This window comes from Hemiscyllium ocellatum, chromosome 6 (assembly GCF_020745735.1).
Source record: "Hemiscyllium ocellatum isolate sHemOce1 chromosome 6, sHemOce1.pat.X.cur, whole genome shotgun sequence".
Classification (NCBI taxonomy): Eukaryota; Metazoa; Chordata; class Chondrichthyes; order Orectolobiformes; family Hemiscylliidae; genus Hemiscyllium; species Hemiscyllium ocellatum.
The window spans coordinates 112,398,685-112,413,871 of record NC_083406.1 but is presented as its reverse complement, the minus strand read 5'-3'; the positions used below and the strand labels follow the sequence as shown (position 1 = coordinate 112,413,871).

Sequence of the window (15,187 nt, the reverse complement as noted above, 5' to 3'; positions counted from 1 at the left end):
AGGATGCGGCGAGAACAGCAGTTGGAAAAATGTTGTATATCGTGCAAGTACCTGTAATCCTGGAGGCTGCATGCAGGGTGGAATTTGAGTTGAAATCCACCGGGAGTAAGTCGGAGGCGAAGACAGTCACTGAGGAAGGAAATCTGGCTGTGGAAATGAGTCTTAGTAAATACCTTGCCTAACACTGAGAGAGAAAAGGAAAACCGTGAAGGTGGACAGGGGGAGAGAGACAAATGAAATTTCTGTCGGAGCGAAGAGCAGTACTTCTTCAGGGTAGGCATTCCTGGAAGAGAGGTGGCAGTCGGTTAAACACTGGAACCATGACTCACCTTCTCTCAGCCTAGTATAAATGCCTCTCTATTTCTCCCTTTTTTTTAGCTTTGACAAAGGGTCAGTAAGACTTGAAACGCCAGCTCTTTTCTCTCCTTACAGATGCTGCCAGACCTGCTGAGATTTTCCAGCATTTTCTCTTTTGGAATTTGTAACTAATGGATTGTAATGCAAAGACGTACAAGTCATGCTTCATCTATATGCAACCTAGTTACATTCCACATCTGGAATGCCTTAAGCACACTACCTGCATTTGTATTGGAGGAAGGGCAACATGTATTTACCGGAATGATACCTGCACTCCAGGATTACCCATATTATGTGTAGGCATATGTCATTTAGTCCCTCAGGGTTGCTTTGCCTTTTGGTATGATCATGGCTGATCCAGTTGTGACCTTAACTCCACTTTCCTGGCTGCCCCATACCCTTTTACTGCTTGTTGATCTTAAATCTGAGATTGGTGTGTTGAGCAAGAGAACAAACACTCATGTACAAGAGTTAAATTGCAGTTAAATGTAATCTTATGGAGTAATTGAAGAAGCTCGAGATGCTAAGTAGCATCTGACTATTTCCTGTACACTCTGATGTTCCTTCTTCTCCTGCACGTTGTGACTTTTAGATTATCATTCAACAGGTACCATCTGCCCTTTCACAAGATTGGCTGCCCTTCATGCCTTAGCTAGGGCAGTGAATATTGATAGGTTTAATCTTGCAAGGAAAGTATGACTGCCAAGTATGACAATCCATTTTGTCTGAAGTGAACATTTCTAACAGAGGTCATTATATCATAATTGGAAGGGAAATTGGCGTAATTGCCCCTGCACCTTAACTAGTCCCAGGGCATTGATGGTGTGACATGCGGTCCAATCAATGAGATTGACTAGTCGGAAGAGTGATTTTAGAATCCATCTGCTCTGTATGCCTGAACCATCAGAGGATTGACCAAAAAACTTGCAAATGGTTTGTTTCAGATTTTTTTTCCCTCCAAATAAACTACTTGTAACCATGACAGGTTGCTGTGAAAGATTTGTGGGCAGCACGATGGCACAGTGGTTAGCACTGCTGCCTCACAGCGCCTGAGACCCGGGTTCAATTCCCGACTCAGGCGACTGACTGTGTGGAGTTTGCACGTTCTCCCTGTGTCTGCATGGGTTTCCTCCGGGTGCTCCGGTTTCCTCCCACAGTCACAAAGATGTGCAGGTCAGGTGAATTGGCCATGCTAAATTGCCCATAGACTAGATTAGATTAGATTACTTACAGTGTGGAAACAGGCCCTTCGGCCCAACAAGTCCACACCCACCCGCCGAAGAGCTACCCACCCAGACCCATTCCCCTCCCCCTCCCTTTACCGGCTTTTGCCCAAAATGTCGATTTTACTGCTCCTTGGATGCTGCCTGAACTGCTGTGCTTTTCCAGCACCACTCTAATCTAGACTCTAGTTTCCAGCATCTGCAGTCATTGTTTTTACCCTTCACCTAACACTATGGGCAACTTAGCATGGCCAATTCACCTAACCTGCACAGCTTTGGACTGTGGGAGGAAGCCAAAGCACCAGAGGAAACCCACGCAGACACAGGGAGAATGTGCAAACTCCACACAGACAGTTGCCCAAGGTGGGAATTGAACCCACGTCTATGGCGCTGTGAGGCAATAGTGCTAACCACTGTGCCGCCCACGAAACAGCAGACTTAATAACTGTTGAGGCACTTCATTATCCAGAATGCATTAACAGTCTTTTTTTTTCCCACACATGTGGTGATGCAGCTTTCTTGGGCAATTTGACTTAGCAATATTTCCTAACAGTTTCCACCAGGCAACTGATGATCTTGGAAGTTCTGAAGTGCAAGCTGAATATGAGTAAATGGTTGCTGAGAACTTATATTGTAGTGGTTATTTAGTCCAAAAAGGGAGCAGTTGTTTTTTAGCACAATCTAAAGGATAAACTCACAAGAGTGTGAAATGTGTCACCATATGGAATAGTTAAGACATAAGGACTAGCAGTATTTCGGTAGGTCTGGCAGCATCAATGGAGAGAGAAACAATCAATATTTCAGGTCAGTGATCTTGTATCAGACTTTTTTTTCTGTTTTTATTCGTTTCCAGCATACATAGTATTTTGTTTGTACTTTAGATGCTTTCAAAATTACACTAGACAAAGACACTTGAGAAAAAGGAAAAGTAAAATATGTCAAAAGCCTTTGGAAATGTAGCGTACAAACAGCAGCACACAGTTGGATAGAAAGACCAGTTTTCAGCTGACGTATAATTCTGCAAAAACACTAATTGTATGGTACCGACTGTCATTAACTGTATGGCATACTATTGATTCCTCTTTGCTGATCAGCACATTTAGCAAGCTCATACTTAGGAAACTGACTTCACCAGTGCCGCATTTTGCATTGTAGAGCTGTGATTCTGACTGTAGCTTCTGTTAATGGGGAAATCATCTTGTTATATTACTGGGCTGTATTTGTACAGCCAGCTGTACATTTAAACAACTCCTTGTTTTTACATTGTGGTTAGCATATTTTTCTTATGGGTGTGCTGCCTTTCTCACTTCCTGGTTAAGTTACTTGCACAAGGCAGTGAGTGTGCAATAATTTCACGAGGCTGCACAAGATGACTGTGAATTCACTCACTGTTTGAATCGTCTGAGAAGGTAGCTACTCCAGTACATAGGAGATCTGCTTTTGGGAGAAATGGGTCAATAATACTTGTTTTTCCCTCTCGATTTTATGTTTCTTCTGAGGATAATATGTCCATTTTGGTCCCAGCCCCCCCTGTTTTGTCCCAGTAAATGCTGTTCTTGTGTGAATCCAGACCAAGAATGTCAGTGGTCTTTAAACTGCAATTTGTTTTTTTGAACAGGAGTTAAAAGTTTGAACAGAAATAATTGTTCATTTTAAGTGGTTGTTGGTTTGAAGGCATTCATTTCCCTTCTGTAAATGCAAAGACTTTGACTGTGAAGATGTTCAGTGACAGGCTTGGCATCTTTTTGCTGGCAACGATAATAGATACCAGTGTGTAAACAGGATGCAACCCTGCCCATGTATGAAACATTTCAGGCCGTTTCATTATGTGCCTGTCTTAGCTCATCAGCCGGCATGCTTGCTTGGCAAATTCTGTCTACTCATCAACATGTCAGCTCACAGGTTGTCCTTTTGAATTGCCCTGCCTTTGTATTTTGCAGTATTGTCATTTCTTTTTACTTAATTGATCAGGTAAGTTATTTCCTGTTCAAACACAGTCTATAGAACTTTGAAATGCCGTGCCCTTTTTTATAACCAAAAAAAATTGAATGCCATGTTTGTCTCTTCTGTTTGATTGTTAGGTTAACAATAAATGGATGAAGGCCCAGTGTATAGAATTACGACTGAGGAACCATGGAGCACAAGACCCCAGAAGGTTCCAACTCTGACCTGAAACTGGTCTGCCACCCAAGAGCAAAAAGTAAAGTTTGGAAGTATTTTGGGTTTGATACCGATGCTGAAGGATGCATACTGCAATGGAAGAAGATCTATTGTAGAGTTTGTAGGGCCCAAATTGCATATTCAGGAAACACCTCCAATCTTGCCTACCACCTTGAAAAGAATCATCCCAGTGAATTCCACCAAGTTGTAAAGAGCAATGCTGAGCAAGTTAGGGAGCCATTCACCTCCAACCTTTTGAAATCCGAATCTGAAAGCGCATACCTGAGCCATCAAGATCCAATCTTCAAGACCTGCTACAGCCAAGATAGTAAACGGCACCAAGAAATGACCTCGATGGTTACCAACTTTATCTGCGAAGGTCTGTATCCTGTCTCTGTGGTAGAGGAGCAAACATTCAAGAAACTGCTTAAAATGGCGGATCCAAGGTACGAGCTCCCTAACGGGAAGCATTTCTCGACCAAAGCTATCCCAGAGCGGTATCACACTGTCCGGACTGCTGTGGAGAAGGAGTTGGCTGCGGCACTGTGGTGTGGGGTGACTGCTGATCTATGGACTGTGCAGGCTCGAAACCGATCCTACATGTCTTTGACTGCTCACTTTGTAGGTGGTATGGGCAGTGGTGCCAACATTTTAAAGTTCACTTCCAAGTGTCTAGCCACGTTCGAAGTGGTGGACGAGTATACCACAGAGAACTTGGCCCATGCGCTTGTTGAGACCTTTAGAGAATGGGGCATCAGTAAAAATGTGTTGGGTGCTACAACCAGTAGTGACAGTGAAAATGTAGTGAATGCTTGCTCACTTCTGAATCTCCCTGTGCACATGCCTTGTTTTGGTCACGCAATCAACCTGGGGATAAACCGAGCGATCCAACTCCCTAAACTCTGCATCCTCCTTCTGAAATGCAATAAACTGGTTGAGTATTTTAAAATGACACCAAGGGCAGCGTACATGCTGCGTGAGAAGCAGAAGCAGCAGTATTTGTTACAGCATCAATTGGTTAATGATTGTAGTAGTTGGGGGACCACCCTCTCTATGTTACAGCGGCTGAGGGAGCAGCAAACCGCGATTGCTGCAGTGCTGTTTGAGGACAGCATGAGTTACCAACTGTTGCCGGAAGCCAGTGAATGGAGCACCATAGATGGATTGGTGAAATTATTGCAGCCATTTCAACAGGCCACTGAGATGATGGGCAAGTCCAAATACCCACTCATTAGCATGGTCAAACCTCTGCTGCATGTCCTCTTGAATTCGACGTTGAAAGTCGATGATTCAGACTCTCATGTGCTCAGTGCTGTGAAGGAGACCATCGCCAAAGAGTTGTCTGAAGCATATGCTTTGTCCCCAGAGCTGGAGCTGTTTCTCCACTGTGCGACATTTCTCGATCCAAGGTACAAGAAAGTTCCATTCCTTTCAGCCTCACAACAGAAGCAGGTCGAGAACAAGATCTTGGAGGAAGCCACTGCCCTCTTGGAGAAGGGCACTGAGAGTTTTACGAAAGCAGAGGGAGGCTTTGCCCTTGAAGAGCCTCCCCTGAAAAAACGGACAGTATTGGTGCAGCCCTACAGCACTGGCAGCATCAACTTCATGCTGGCAGAGATATTCGGGCAGGCGGGCAGCAGAGATGAGGGCCAAGATGGATGGCGTGCCCAGGCTGTGGAAGAGCTGAACAACTTCAAATCACAGAAGGTGCTGGAACTGAATGAAGATCCGCTCATCTGGTGGTCTGACCGTGTCGCTTTATTTCCCACTTTGAGCAAACTGCTGCAGAAGTACTGGTGCATTCCAGCTACCAGCCTCCCTGCTGAGCGCCTGTTCAGTGCGGCAGGGAATCTGGTGAATGCCAAGCGAAACCAGCTGGCCCCGGCGGAGGTCGATCGACTCCTGTTCCTGTACGAGAACACAAGGGTGGATCGGGAGGTAGTTGTGGATGATGATAGTGAATGAGAACTTGACTAACTGGAAGATATTGAGGGACAAAGACCAGGATCAGTGGTGAAAAGAAAAAAAAACTGAGGGGTAATCCAAGTCATGATTTGCCATCAATTTGAAATAAAAGAATTTTGATTTCTTTTTGTTGATCTGACTGTCTGAATCAGACAGCTTATACTTTGTTCTTGCAGCAGATTCGAAAACTTCAATTGTATTTATAATATATGGGACAATACATGATCAGCTGTACAGATTCAAAATAACCTAGATTGCTAGGATTGATGTCATCTTTCTTCCTGGACCAGAATGTGGCAGAGAGTTAATATTGGTTCTGTACCAAAATGCAACTGCAATAAGTTTTACATTTTTAGTTATTACAGTAAAGATAGACTGAGTAATATTCTATGATTCCCTTAACTGTGCTTCAATACCAGTTTTTATGGCATAACTATTGTTAAATATAACTTTAAGCTGTGCAGGCTGCAAATAATGCTCAATATTTCAAGTGTTACGTACTGGGATTTAACTGGGGAGGTAATGGAAAGAATTGTCGATTTTGTTTTAAGCTTCAAGGAAGCAACCCATGAAGGACTGTATAAAATAAACTTTAAATATACTTTATTATTGCCTTGCTTGTCATTTAAGCGGTCACAAATTGAAATCTGTGTTGTGATGTCTTGCCATTGTGACATAATGCAGTAATGCTTATTGTCTAATCTCTGTTCTGTATGGCTTATCACACAGTTGTTTAACAGCTACTGCTGTTTCACAGCACATAAGCCACATTTCCAATTGTGCAAAATTGCTAGGATGTTCTTGTATTAAAGCTCAGTTACTATTCAGAGCTGCTGGATATATATGACCTGCTTCTGTGTTCCTTCACTGGATGGCGGAAGGAGGCATTGTGCCTTGGAAAGACTTTCTTGTTTTGGTAGTCGAACATCAATATTATTTTGATGTTGAAATCCTATTTCTCCAAATCAACAGTTTTAATATTAAAAATTTTCAGAACTTAAATTCAGCATATTTATAAAACTGTCTAATAAACTCTGCTTGTCTGCAGTGATGCAGGCAGCTTTAATGGTGTGAAATGTATTATTTCACATTTGCGTTACGCTGTGCAATTGATATCAATTCATCAAAGCTTTGGAGTGGAACTCATTTATTTTTATACTTCAATTTGTAGCGCACACAATTCATCGTCAATGATCGTCCCAGTGGCTGTAACCCCAGACTTGTGCTGGACCGAAATGGTGTATTCACAAAGGAGAGTATTTTTGCCTGTGAGAATGCACAGGCAATAAAACCCGTTGTTGTTTAAATGGTATCTGAAATCCCAGATCATAATTTTAAACGTTGAATGGACAATAGTTTTATTTTGTGCAGTCTTAAAAATTAAGGTTTACTGTCAAAATGCTCCAATCTTACATGTTTTATGGGAAGTCGCTAAACAGGAATGATATTTTGACCATTAGGATGCTGATAACTTTTACAAAGTGGATGACATGACAAGATTTTTAAGCTTTTGCCGTAACCATTCTTCATTTAACATTATTTTGCTTTTGTATGCAGCCCATACCTCAAAGTATAGAATGGAACATTACCCTTTTATACTACTTAACCATTGTGCTCTCAATGGAACTACAATGCTGTAACAGTCACAGTAGCTTCCAGTTTTCAGTGGGTTCCCACGTGACCATCCTGTCAAGACTTAAATTTGAGAGACTGTCTCCAGGACATACACTCCTCCATTTTTAGAGGATTCCTTAAGTCCTTCAGCAGTAAAGCCTGTTCCAAAGACTGTTTATCACTCCTGATAATGCCAGAATGAATCTCTTGGAATCTATAGAAGGTTGCATGACACGCCAGGAAATCGAGAGCCATTCTCCAGGATATGTTTGTGCAGCTTCCAATGCCACTAAGTCTTTTCCCTCTGACCATTTCTGTGATATTGGCTTATGTGCAGGGAAACCTGTAACTTGATTGCAAACAAATTTGATAGAATTTTTTGAGGAGGCAACTAGGGTGTTAAACATAGGAAATAGGAGCAGGAGTAGGCCATTTAGCCCTTTGGACCCACTCTGCCATTCAATATGATCATACCTGATCAACCTTATTCCCACTTCCTCCTATTCATTTTTACTCCTTTACCCTAAGAACTATGTCTGACCTATTTTTGGAAACTCTCAAATGTTTTGGCCTCAACTGCTCTCTGTGCTAGTGAATTCCACAGGCTCACCACTTTCCAGGTGACAAAATGTCTTCTAATCTTAGTCTTAAATGCCTATGCCGTAACCACAAACTGACCCTTTGGTTCTGGGCGTCCCTGGTCATTTGAACATTCTTCCTGTGTTTACCCTTCTTGTCCTGTTTGAATTTTACAGATTTCTATGAGCCTCCCCCTCATTCTCAGTTCTAGCTGATCCAGTCTCTCTTCATATGTCAGTCCTGCCATCTCAGGAATGAGTCCGGTAAACCTTCGTTGCACTGCCTGCACAGCTAGAACATCCTCCTTCAGATAAGGAGATCAAACTTGCATTCAGTACTCCAGGTGTGGTCTCACCCAAGGCCCTGTACACTTGCAGCAAGACATTGCTGCTCTCTACTCCCAAATGTTGCAGTTGATGAGGGTGGTGCATTTGATGTGGTCTGCATGGACTTTAGCAATGCTTTTGATTCACTGGTGGACTGGTTAAGAACAAAAGACCCCATAGAATCCAAGACAAAATGAGAATGTTGGATCTAAAATTGGCTGAGTGGCAGGGAGCAGTAGTGGTGGCTGATGATAGATGGATGAACCTGTGACTAGAGCTCTTTTCCCAGTGGTGTTCTACAAGCCTTGGAGCTGAGTCCCTTGCTGGCTTTTGGTGAACTTTAATGGTATGGACCGAAGTTCACAGGTGACAGGGCATGAGAATGGTAGAATGGTAAATAGTGAAGATAGTTTATAATTATGTGAGGATATCAATGGATTAGCCAGTTGGGCAGAGCAGTGACAAATGGAATTTAGCCCAGAAAAATGTGAGGTAAAGCACATTATATTGGCAAGGCAACACTGTAGATATTTGGACCCTGGAAACTATTAAAGATCAGAGGCAGCTTGATATGCACATCCACAAATCCCTGAAGGTCACAGAGCAGCTAGATAAGGTGATTAAGAAGCCAGTGCCTTTATTGGTGAGGCATAGAATACAAGAGATTATATTGGAACTGCAAAGAATACTGGTTAGGCCAAAACTGGAGTTGTGTGTGCAGTCTTGATCCTCATATTACAGGAAGGATGTGATTGCAATGTAGAGAATCCAAAGGAAATTTATTAGGATGCTGCCTCAGTGGGGAGGGTCTGAATTATGAGGAAAGGTTGAATTGGTTGGGGTTGGAGCAATTATGGCTGAGAGGGGACCTGATCAAAATCCATAAGATTGGGGGACACTGAAAGGATGGCTGGGAAGATGCTGTTTCCGTCAGTAGTCTGGTCAATAACTCAGGGATGTAAATTTAAGTTCAGAGGTCGAAAGCTAAGAGGAGAATGCAGAACTTTTACCACCCAGAGGATTGTGGGTGTCTGCAACTCACTATTTGAATCAGAAACTCTTGTAATATTTACGCATCATTTGGATAGTCACTTGCATTGCTGATGAAGGGCTTTTGCCTGAAACATCGATTTTCCTGCTCCTCACATGCTGGCTGACCTGCTGTGCTTTTCTAGCACCACTCTAATCTTGACTTCTAATCTCCACCATCTGCAGTACCCACTTCTGCCTATTCACTTGCATTGCCACACCCTCCATTTCTGCGGGCCGAGAAGCGGCAAATTGGGTTTGTTGTATTCAATTTATGGTCAATCGATGCAGACATGATGGGGTAAATGGCCTCTTACGCAGCAAATGTCTGCGTTCATAATTTTCTTGCTCCCTTTCTCCATGGCAAAGCGAAACACATCAACCTTATATCTTGATAGAAATGCTAATTAGCCATTTTAATTTCAACTGCCTTTAATCTTGGAAGTAAATCGATAACCCACAGCACAACTGTTTGCAACTCTTACCAACAAAGCCTCTTTGGGACTTCAGACTCACAGTCTGCAATGAAACAGCTGACACAGTCTCCAGACACAAATAACTTTGCCCGTTCTCAGTAAAACAATCTTAACCTTCTTATCTCTATAACCCAGGCTTGTCAGACTGCAGAACAGGTCACATGACTGCTTTCATTCTTTCTAAAGTATAATCATCTCTTAATTATCGTAATTGTAACAATTTGTGCATTTGCTTTTGTCACATTGTTGGAATCTTTAAAAGAACCTGAATTTATTTGTGGTAGGTTGTTTTACAAACATAATTTGTACCACATTGATTGAGAACAGAAGATATGAAATAAAAATTTATCTGGTCTTCTGTTGAGTTATTTTAAATCCAATGATTAATGGTGAAAATGTCTTGACTTTGAACCAGTTGAAGTGAAACAATTTATTAACTGCATTGTGCAAAAGCAGCAATCCCTGCATGAAGGTCAAAATGCTGGTTTGTTATTGGCTTTGATGTTGCAATTAGGAAAAAAAGAATTACTTTCATAGGATGCCTTCCGTCACCTCAATGCTTAAAAACATGTTACAACAGCCTATTAAGCACTTGATGAATTTTTGTCACATTTGTAACGTAGGAACAGGCAAACTATGTTGTATCCAACAAGCTTCCACAAACAGCTATGTGGTGATGACCAGATCATCTTTTTGTGATGTTGGTTGAAAGATAAAATAATGGCCATGTGTTTTACCTAATGAACAAATAATGCTTCATGTAATTGCAAAAGTTGGTGTTTGATATGTTTAGATCCAGGTGCAATTTTTTTTCCTTTGCTCTTTGGATGTGTCACTAACAAGATTGGTTGCCCTGGAAAGGTGATGGTTGGGGCCATCTTGAAGCCCTGCAGCCTGCCTGATGAAGCTGCTCATGTAAAGAAATGCCAGGAATTTTGACCAAGTGTCATTGAAGGAACATCAGTATAGGCACATGTTGGGTTGATGTGTAACTTAGAGGCAAACCTGGGAGGTTGTTATCCCATTACTCCCCCTATCCTGTTTAGCTGGAAGAAGTTGTCAGTTTGACAAATAAAGCAGGTGCAGCATTAGTGAGCTGTTCCAGTGATATCTTTGTAGATCATGCACTCACCACTGGATTAGGCCAGTGAATTATATACTATCCAGCAGTGTAACTGGGCTGTGGGGAGCAATGTATTTTGATTGCTCCAACTATACCCATTCAGGCAAGTAGAGAATATTCCATTTCTGAATAATTTCTTGTAGGTTGTGGATAGAGCCACTCATCACTGAATAGTCAGTCTGATTTGGTCCAATAATCATAGCATTTACATGAGTCATTTAAGTTTCTGGTCAATAGTGATCCTCATGTTGATAATGAGGGACTTGGTGATAACACTGCCATTAACTAAGCAAAATTAAGTTTCTCCTGCTCGGATGGTCATTGCTTGGCAGTTGTGTGACATGACTGTTGCTTGCCACTTCAGTTTAAGGTTGTGATAATTATATGCAAAGATTGCTTGAGTACTTGACAAGTTGTAAATGGTGCCAAAGACTGTGTACTCAGTCAATAGCTCTACGCTGAACTTGGGGGAAGGCTAACATTAAATGAGCTGAAGATGTTTGAACTTGGGATGCTCTGACCGGTAGATGTGTTGCACTGATGCCATAGAGTTGAGTTGTTTTGTTCCCTAAGCTTCCCTTATAGATTTTAGTTTTACTACCATTGTTAGTACTGAACTTCTATTTGAATGTGGCCTTGACGCCAAGAGCTGTAGGTCATGCCTCACCTTAAATTCAGCTCTGTCTCGTCCATATTTAGACCAAGATTGCAATGAGATCTGGGGCTTTATGGTTTGGCAAAACTAAGGAGAAGGTCTGGAGAAGCTGAAAGGTCTGAAGGTGGATAAATCCCGTAGACCAGATTGACTACATGCCAGAATTCTGAAGGCAATAACTGAGGAGATTATAGAATTATTGGAACCAGGGAGGGTCCCATAGGACTGGAAATGGCTAATGTAACACCTCTGTTTAAGAAGGGAAGGAGGTAGAAGATAAGAAACTTAGAGGTCCATTCGCGTGACCTTGGTCATGATTTTAGAACCCATTATTATGGACAAGATTGCAGACTATTTCAAAATACAAGGTAAAAAAATGACTGAGTCAGCATGACTTTGTCAAGGTGGGTTCATGCCAGACAAATCTGTTAGAATTGTTTGAGGAGGTAACAACCAAGTTAGACAAAAGAGAAACAATGGATGTAATCTATTTGGATTTTCAGAAGACCTTTAACAGGAAGCTGCTTAATAAGATAAGAGCAAAGTGCTGGCATGTTAGAGGATTGGCTGACTGACAGAAGGCAGAGAGAGTAAGGGATTGGGCAAAGAAGTAGCAGGTGGAATGCAATGTGGGAAAATATAAGGTTATGCACTTTGGTGGGAAGAATGTGCACGTCGACTATTTTCTAAATGTGGAAAGGATTCAGAAATTTGAAGCCCAAAGGGGCTTATGAGTCAGGATTCTCTTAAAGATAACGTGGGTTCAATTGGCAGTTAGGAAGGCAAATGGAATTTAGTATTCATTTCAAGAGGGCTAGAACACGAGCAGAGAGGTGCTGCTGAGGCTGTATAAAGCTCTAGTCAGATCACATTTGGAATATTGTGAGCAGTTTTGGGCCCTCTATCTAAGGAAGGATGGCTGGCATTGGATGGGGTCCAGAGAACGTTTGCAAGAATAATCCTAGGGATGACCAACTTGTCATGTGAGGAGCAGTTGAGGATTTTGGATCTGTATTCAATGGAGTTTAGAAGAATGCTGGGGGATCTCATTGATACATACAGAGTACTGAGAGGCCTGGATACATTTGCCGTGAAGTAATTAGATTATTAGTAAATGTGGTGTTTTTTGTTAATGTTGATAGTTCTGCATTGGCACAGCTTGGCTAGAAAGAAGATTGCAGTATTAGATTTTGTTAGGTCCACTGGGTTTGCTGCTATATATTCTGCTGTTTGTGCACTTCTTTTAATGGAGAACTCGTTTGCAATTCTGCACCTGTTTATTGTCTTTCACCATAAATGAGGGATATCTAGAAATTTGTTCACATGTATTGAATTAAAACCTTTGCGGTGAGTAGCCCCAGTGCTTTAGAATCAAGGGTAAAAGAGAGAAGAAAAATTGATCTGTTGCCCAGCAATGAATTGTCCTATGACACAGAGACAAAAGTTCATATTGAAAGTTTGAATTACTCAGAAGGTCAGTGAGCGTGCAGGTTTCTTTCAGAGAGAAAAACAGGACAGAAGCAAATAAGTTCTGAGTGGTTTAATGTTGGTAAATGTCTGGGAAAGAAGTCTGTGAAAATGGAGTTTAAGGAATCCTTGTTAATTTAAAAAAAAGTCTGTGTTAGCTGAAGGCATTCATTAAATGAATGCAAATATCTGCCGAAAAGGAACTGATTATAACTGTGCCAACTGAGAAAAGAACATGGAGCTGGAAATGGGGTGACTGCTTACTATTTGCGATTCTGTAAGGTTTTGTTAGGGTAATAAGGTTGAACTTTTATTTTTGACATTTGTGTTAAGACCATTTCAAATAAGTATAGTACAACATAGTTTTTGTGGTTTTTATTTTGTCCAATAATTTTGTGAAAAGTATATTGACAGCCTGTTGTGAATATGTTCAGTGACTGACCACCACAATAAACAAATTGAACAAAATTAAACTTATGGGCTATCCAGCAAGGTTTCACTCAAGGATCTGATTGGCCCATAAAATTATGGGATCATTAAATAAAACCCCATTAGAGAAGATGTTTATGATCCTCTTTCCCGGAATTGACAGGTTTCAGTTTATTCTATGCGGATGTCCTGGCTCTACCATGTTGTTCAGAAATAAGTTGTTCATTGTTTAAACTTCACCCTCTGATCTTGATGCCAAATATTGGTTAGTTTTTAACAGTAGTTAACTCCAAGTTTCTTTGAATTGTATTAACTTCAGTCTTCTGATCAGTTTCTCAATCCGATGTATCCATTTAATTTTAATACTCTAACCTAAACTTATTCTGAAATATAGATTATAAGCTGAATATTGCCAATGTTTTATTTTTGACTTTTGATTAATTCATTTTCATCAGCACGTAGAGTTGTGCTCTTACTCTATTCTCACCTTAACTAACTTCCACCTGTCTGGTTCGGGACCCGCTGCCGAAAGTTGACAGCTCTATTTTTGGTTAAATGCAGTGAGCCAGAAATTACAGTTGGAGGTAATATTTGGATGAACATTTGCTTGTGTGACATTTCTCCATCTGTTTTTTTAGCACTGATATTCTACATGATGGTGAAATAAATAGGAGCAGGCTGTATGGCCTTTCGAGTGTATTCTAACAGTCAATAACCTGTAAATGAATGCATTTTCAAAGTAATTACAGAGAGGTGCAAATGTGGTAGTGCAATTGTAATTACTCAATTATCTGACTATAGACTGGTGTAAAAGGCAGAGAGGGGCAAGAATTTCCAGACCGGGTGTAGGAATTTTTTCTATAGTTTGTTTTCAGTCCATTAAGAGAGGAGACACTGCTAGAGCTGGTTATTGGAAATCGGGTCCGAGTAGATAAAGTCTCGAGTAAAGGGTGAATATTTGGGCGATAGTGATCACTGTATAGTGAGATGTGGAGCCATCACAGTAAAAGATAATGGACAATACAGAGTGAGTGAGTAATTGGGGAAAAACAAACTTGAGTTAAGTGGGGATAAGAATGGATTTGAGCTGAATAAGTTGGAATTCAAGATAAGCAGGAAAGATGGAAGTTGAATTTTCAAGGAAGAAAAATAGGTAATTCAGGCATAATGAAGATAAACTTCATCAGAGGTGAAAGGTACCAAACTAAATCCAGGGATCTTCAGATGACACCAGGGATATAATGATACATTGAGAACCCAGGGTTAAGGGTGGTGAAAGACCAAATAAAACTAGCAAAGAGGGAGTATGAAAGGACGCTGACCGCTAATGTTAAAGGTGCATATGTAGTAAAAAGGTGGTTGAAGGAAGATTATGGTCGTGACGTGGAGGTGCCAGTGTTGGACAAAGTCAAGTCACATGACACTAGCTTATATTCTAACAGATTTATTTGAAATCATGTGCTTTTGGAGCGCTGCTCCTTCATTAGGTCAGGACCAACGAAGGAACAGCACTCTGAAAGCTCGTGATTTCAAATAAACCAGTTGGACTATAAGCTGGTGTTGTGGGACTTCTGAATTAGATACCAAAAACGGGATTTACACATGGATGCAGCGGACATGGCTGATATGTTAAGTATTTTCCATTCCTCTTTACTAAAGAGGAAAGTATTACCCACTCCTTCAGTCATGAGAAAAAATTAAAACAAATTAGGAGATAGGCTGTTTTTACTTTAACTGGAATCAAATCAGTTGCATCTGATGACAGTGAGGGAAGTGAGAATGGA

The 15,187-nt window shown here is 41.2% G+C and overlaps 2 protein-coding genes across 3 annotated transcripts in view; both read left to right on the top strand.

The window, feature by feature from the left end:
• The window catches only part of LOC132816877 (E3 SUMO-protein ligase ZBED1-like), a 35,362-nt gene extending 29,083 nt beyond the window's left edge, over positions 1 to 6,279 (top strand). For both annotated transcript variants that reach the window (XM_060826868.1, XM_060826869.1), the window contains exon 2: positions 3,662 to 6,279. In XM_060826868.1, coding sequence (XP_060682851.1) covers positions 3,714 to 5,705 — 1,992 coding nt within the window. In that variant the 5' untranslated portion in view covers positions 3,662 to 3,713 and the 3' untranslated portion in view covers positions 5,706 to 6,279. The remainder of the gene's footprint in view (positions 1 to 3,661) is intronic.
• Positions 1 to 15,187, top strand: part of dhrsx (dehydrogenase/reductase (SDR family) X-linked) — a 285,105-nt gene that overhangs the window by 29,154 nt on the left and 240,764 nt on the right. The window lies entirely within an intron of this gene.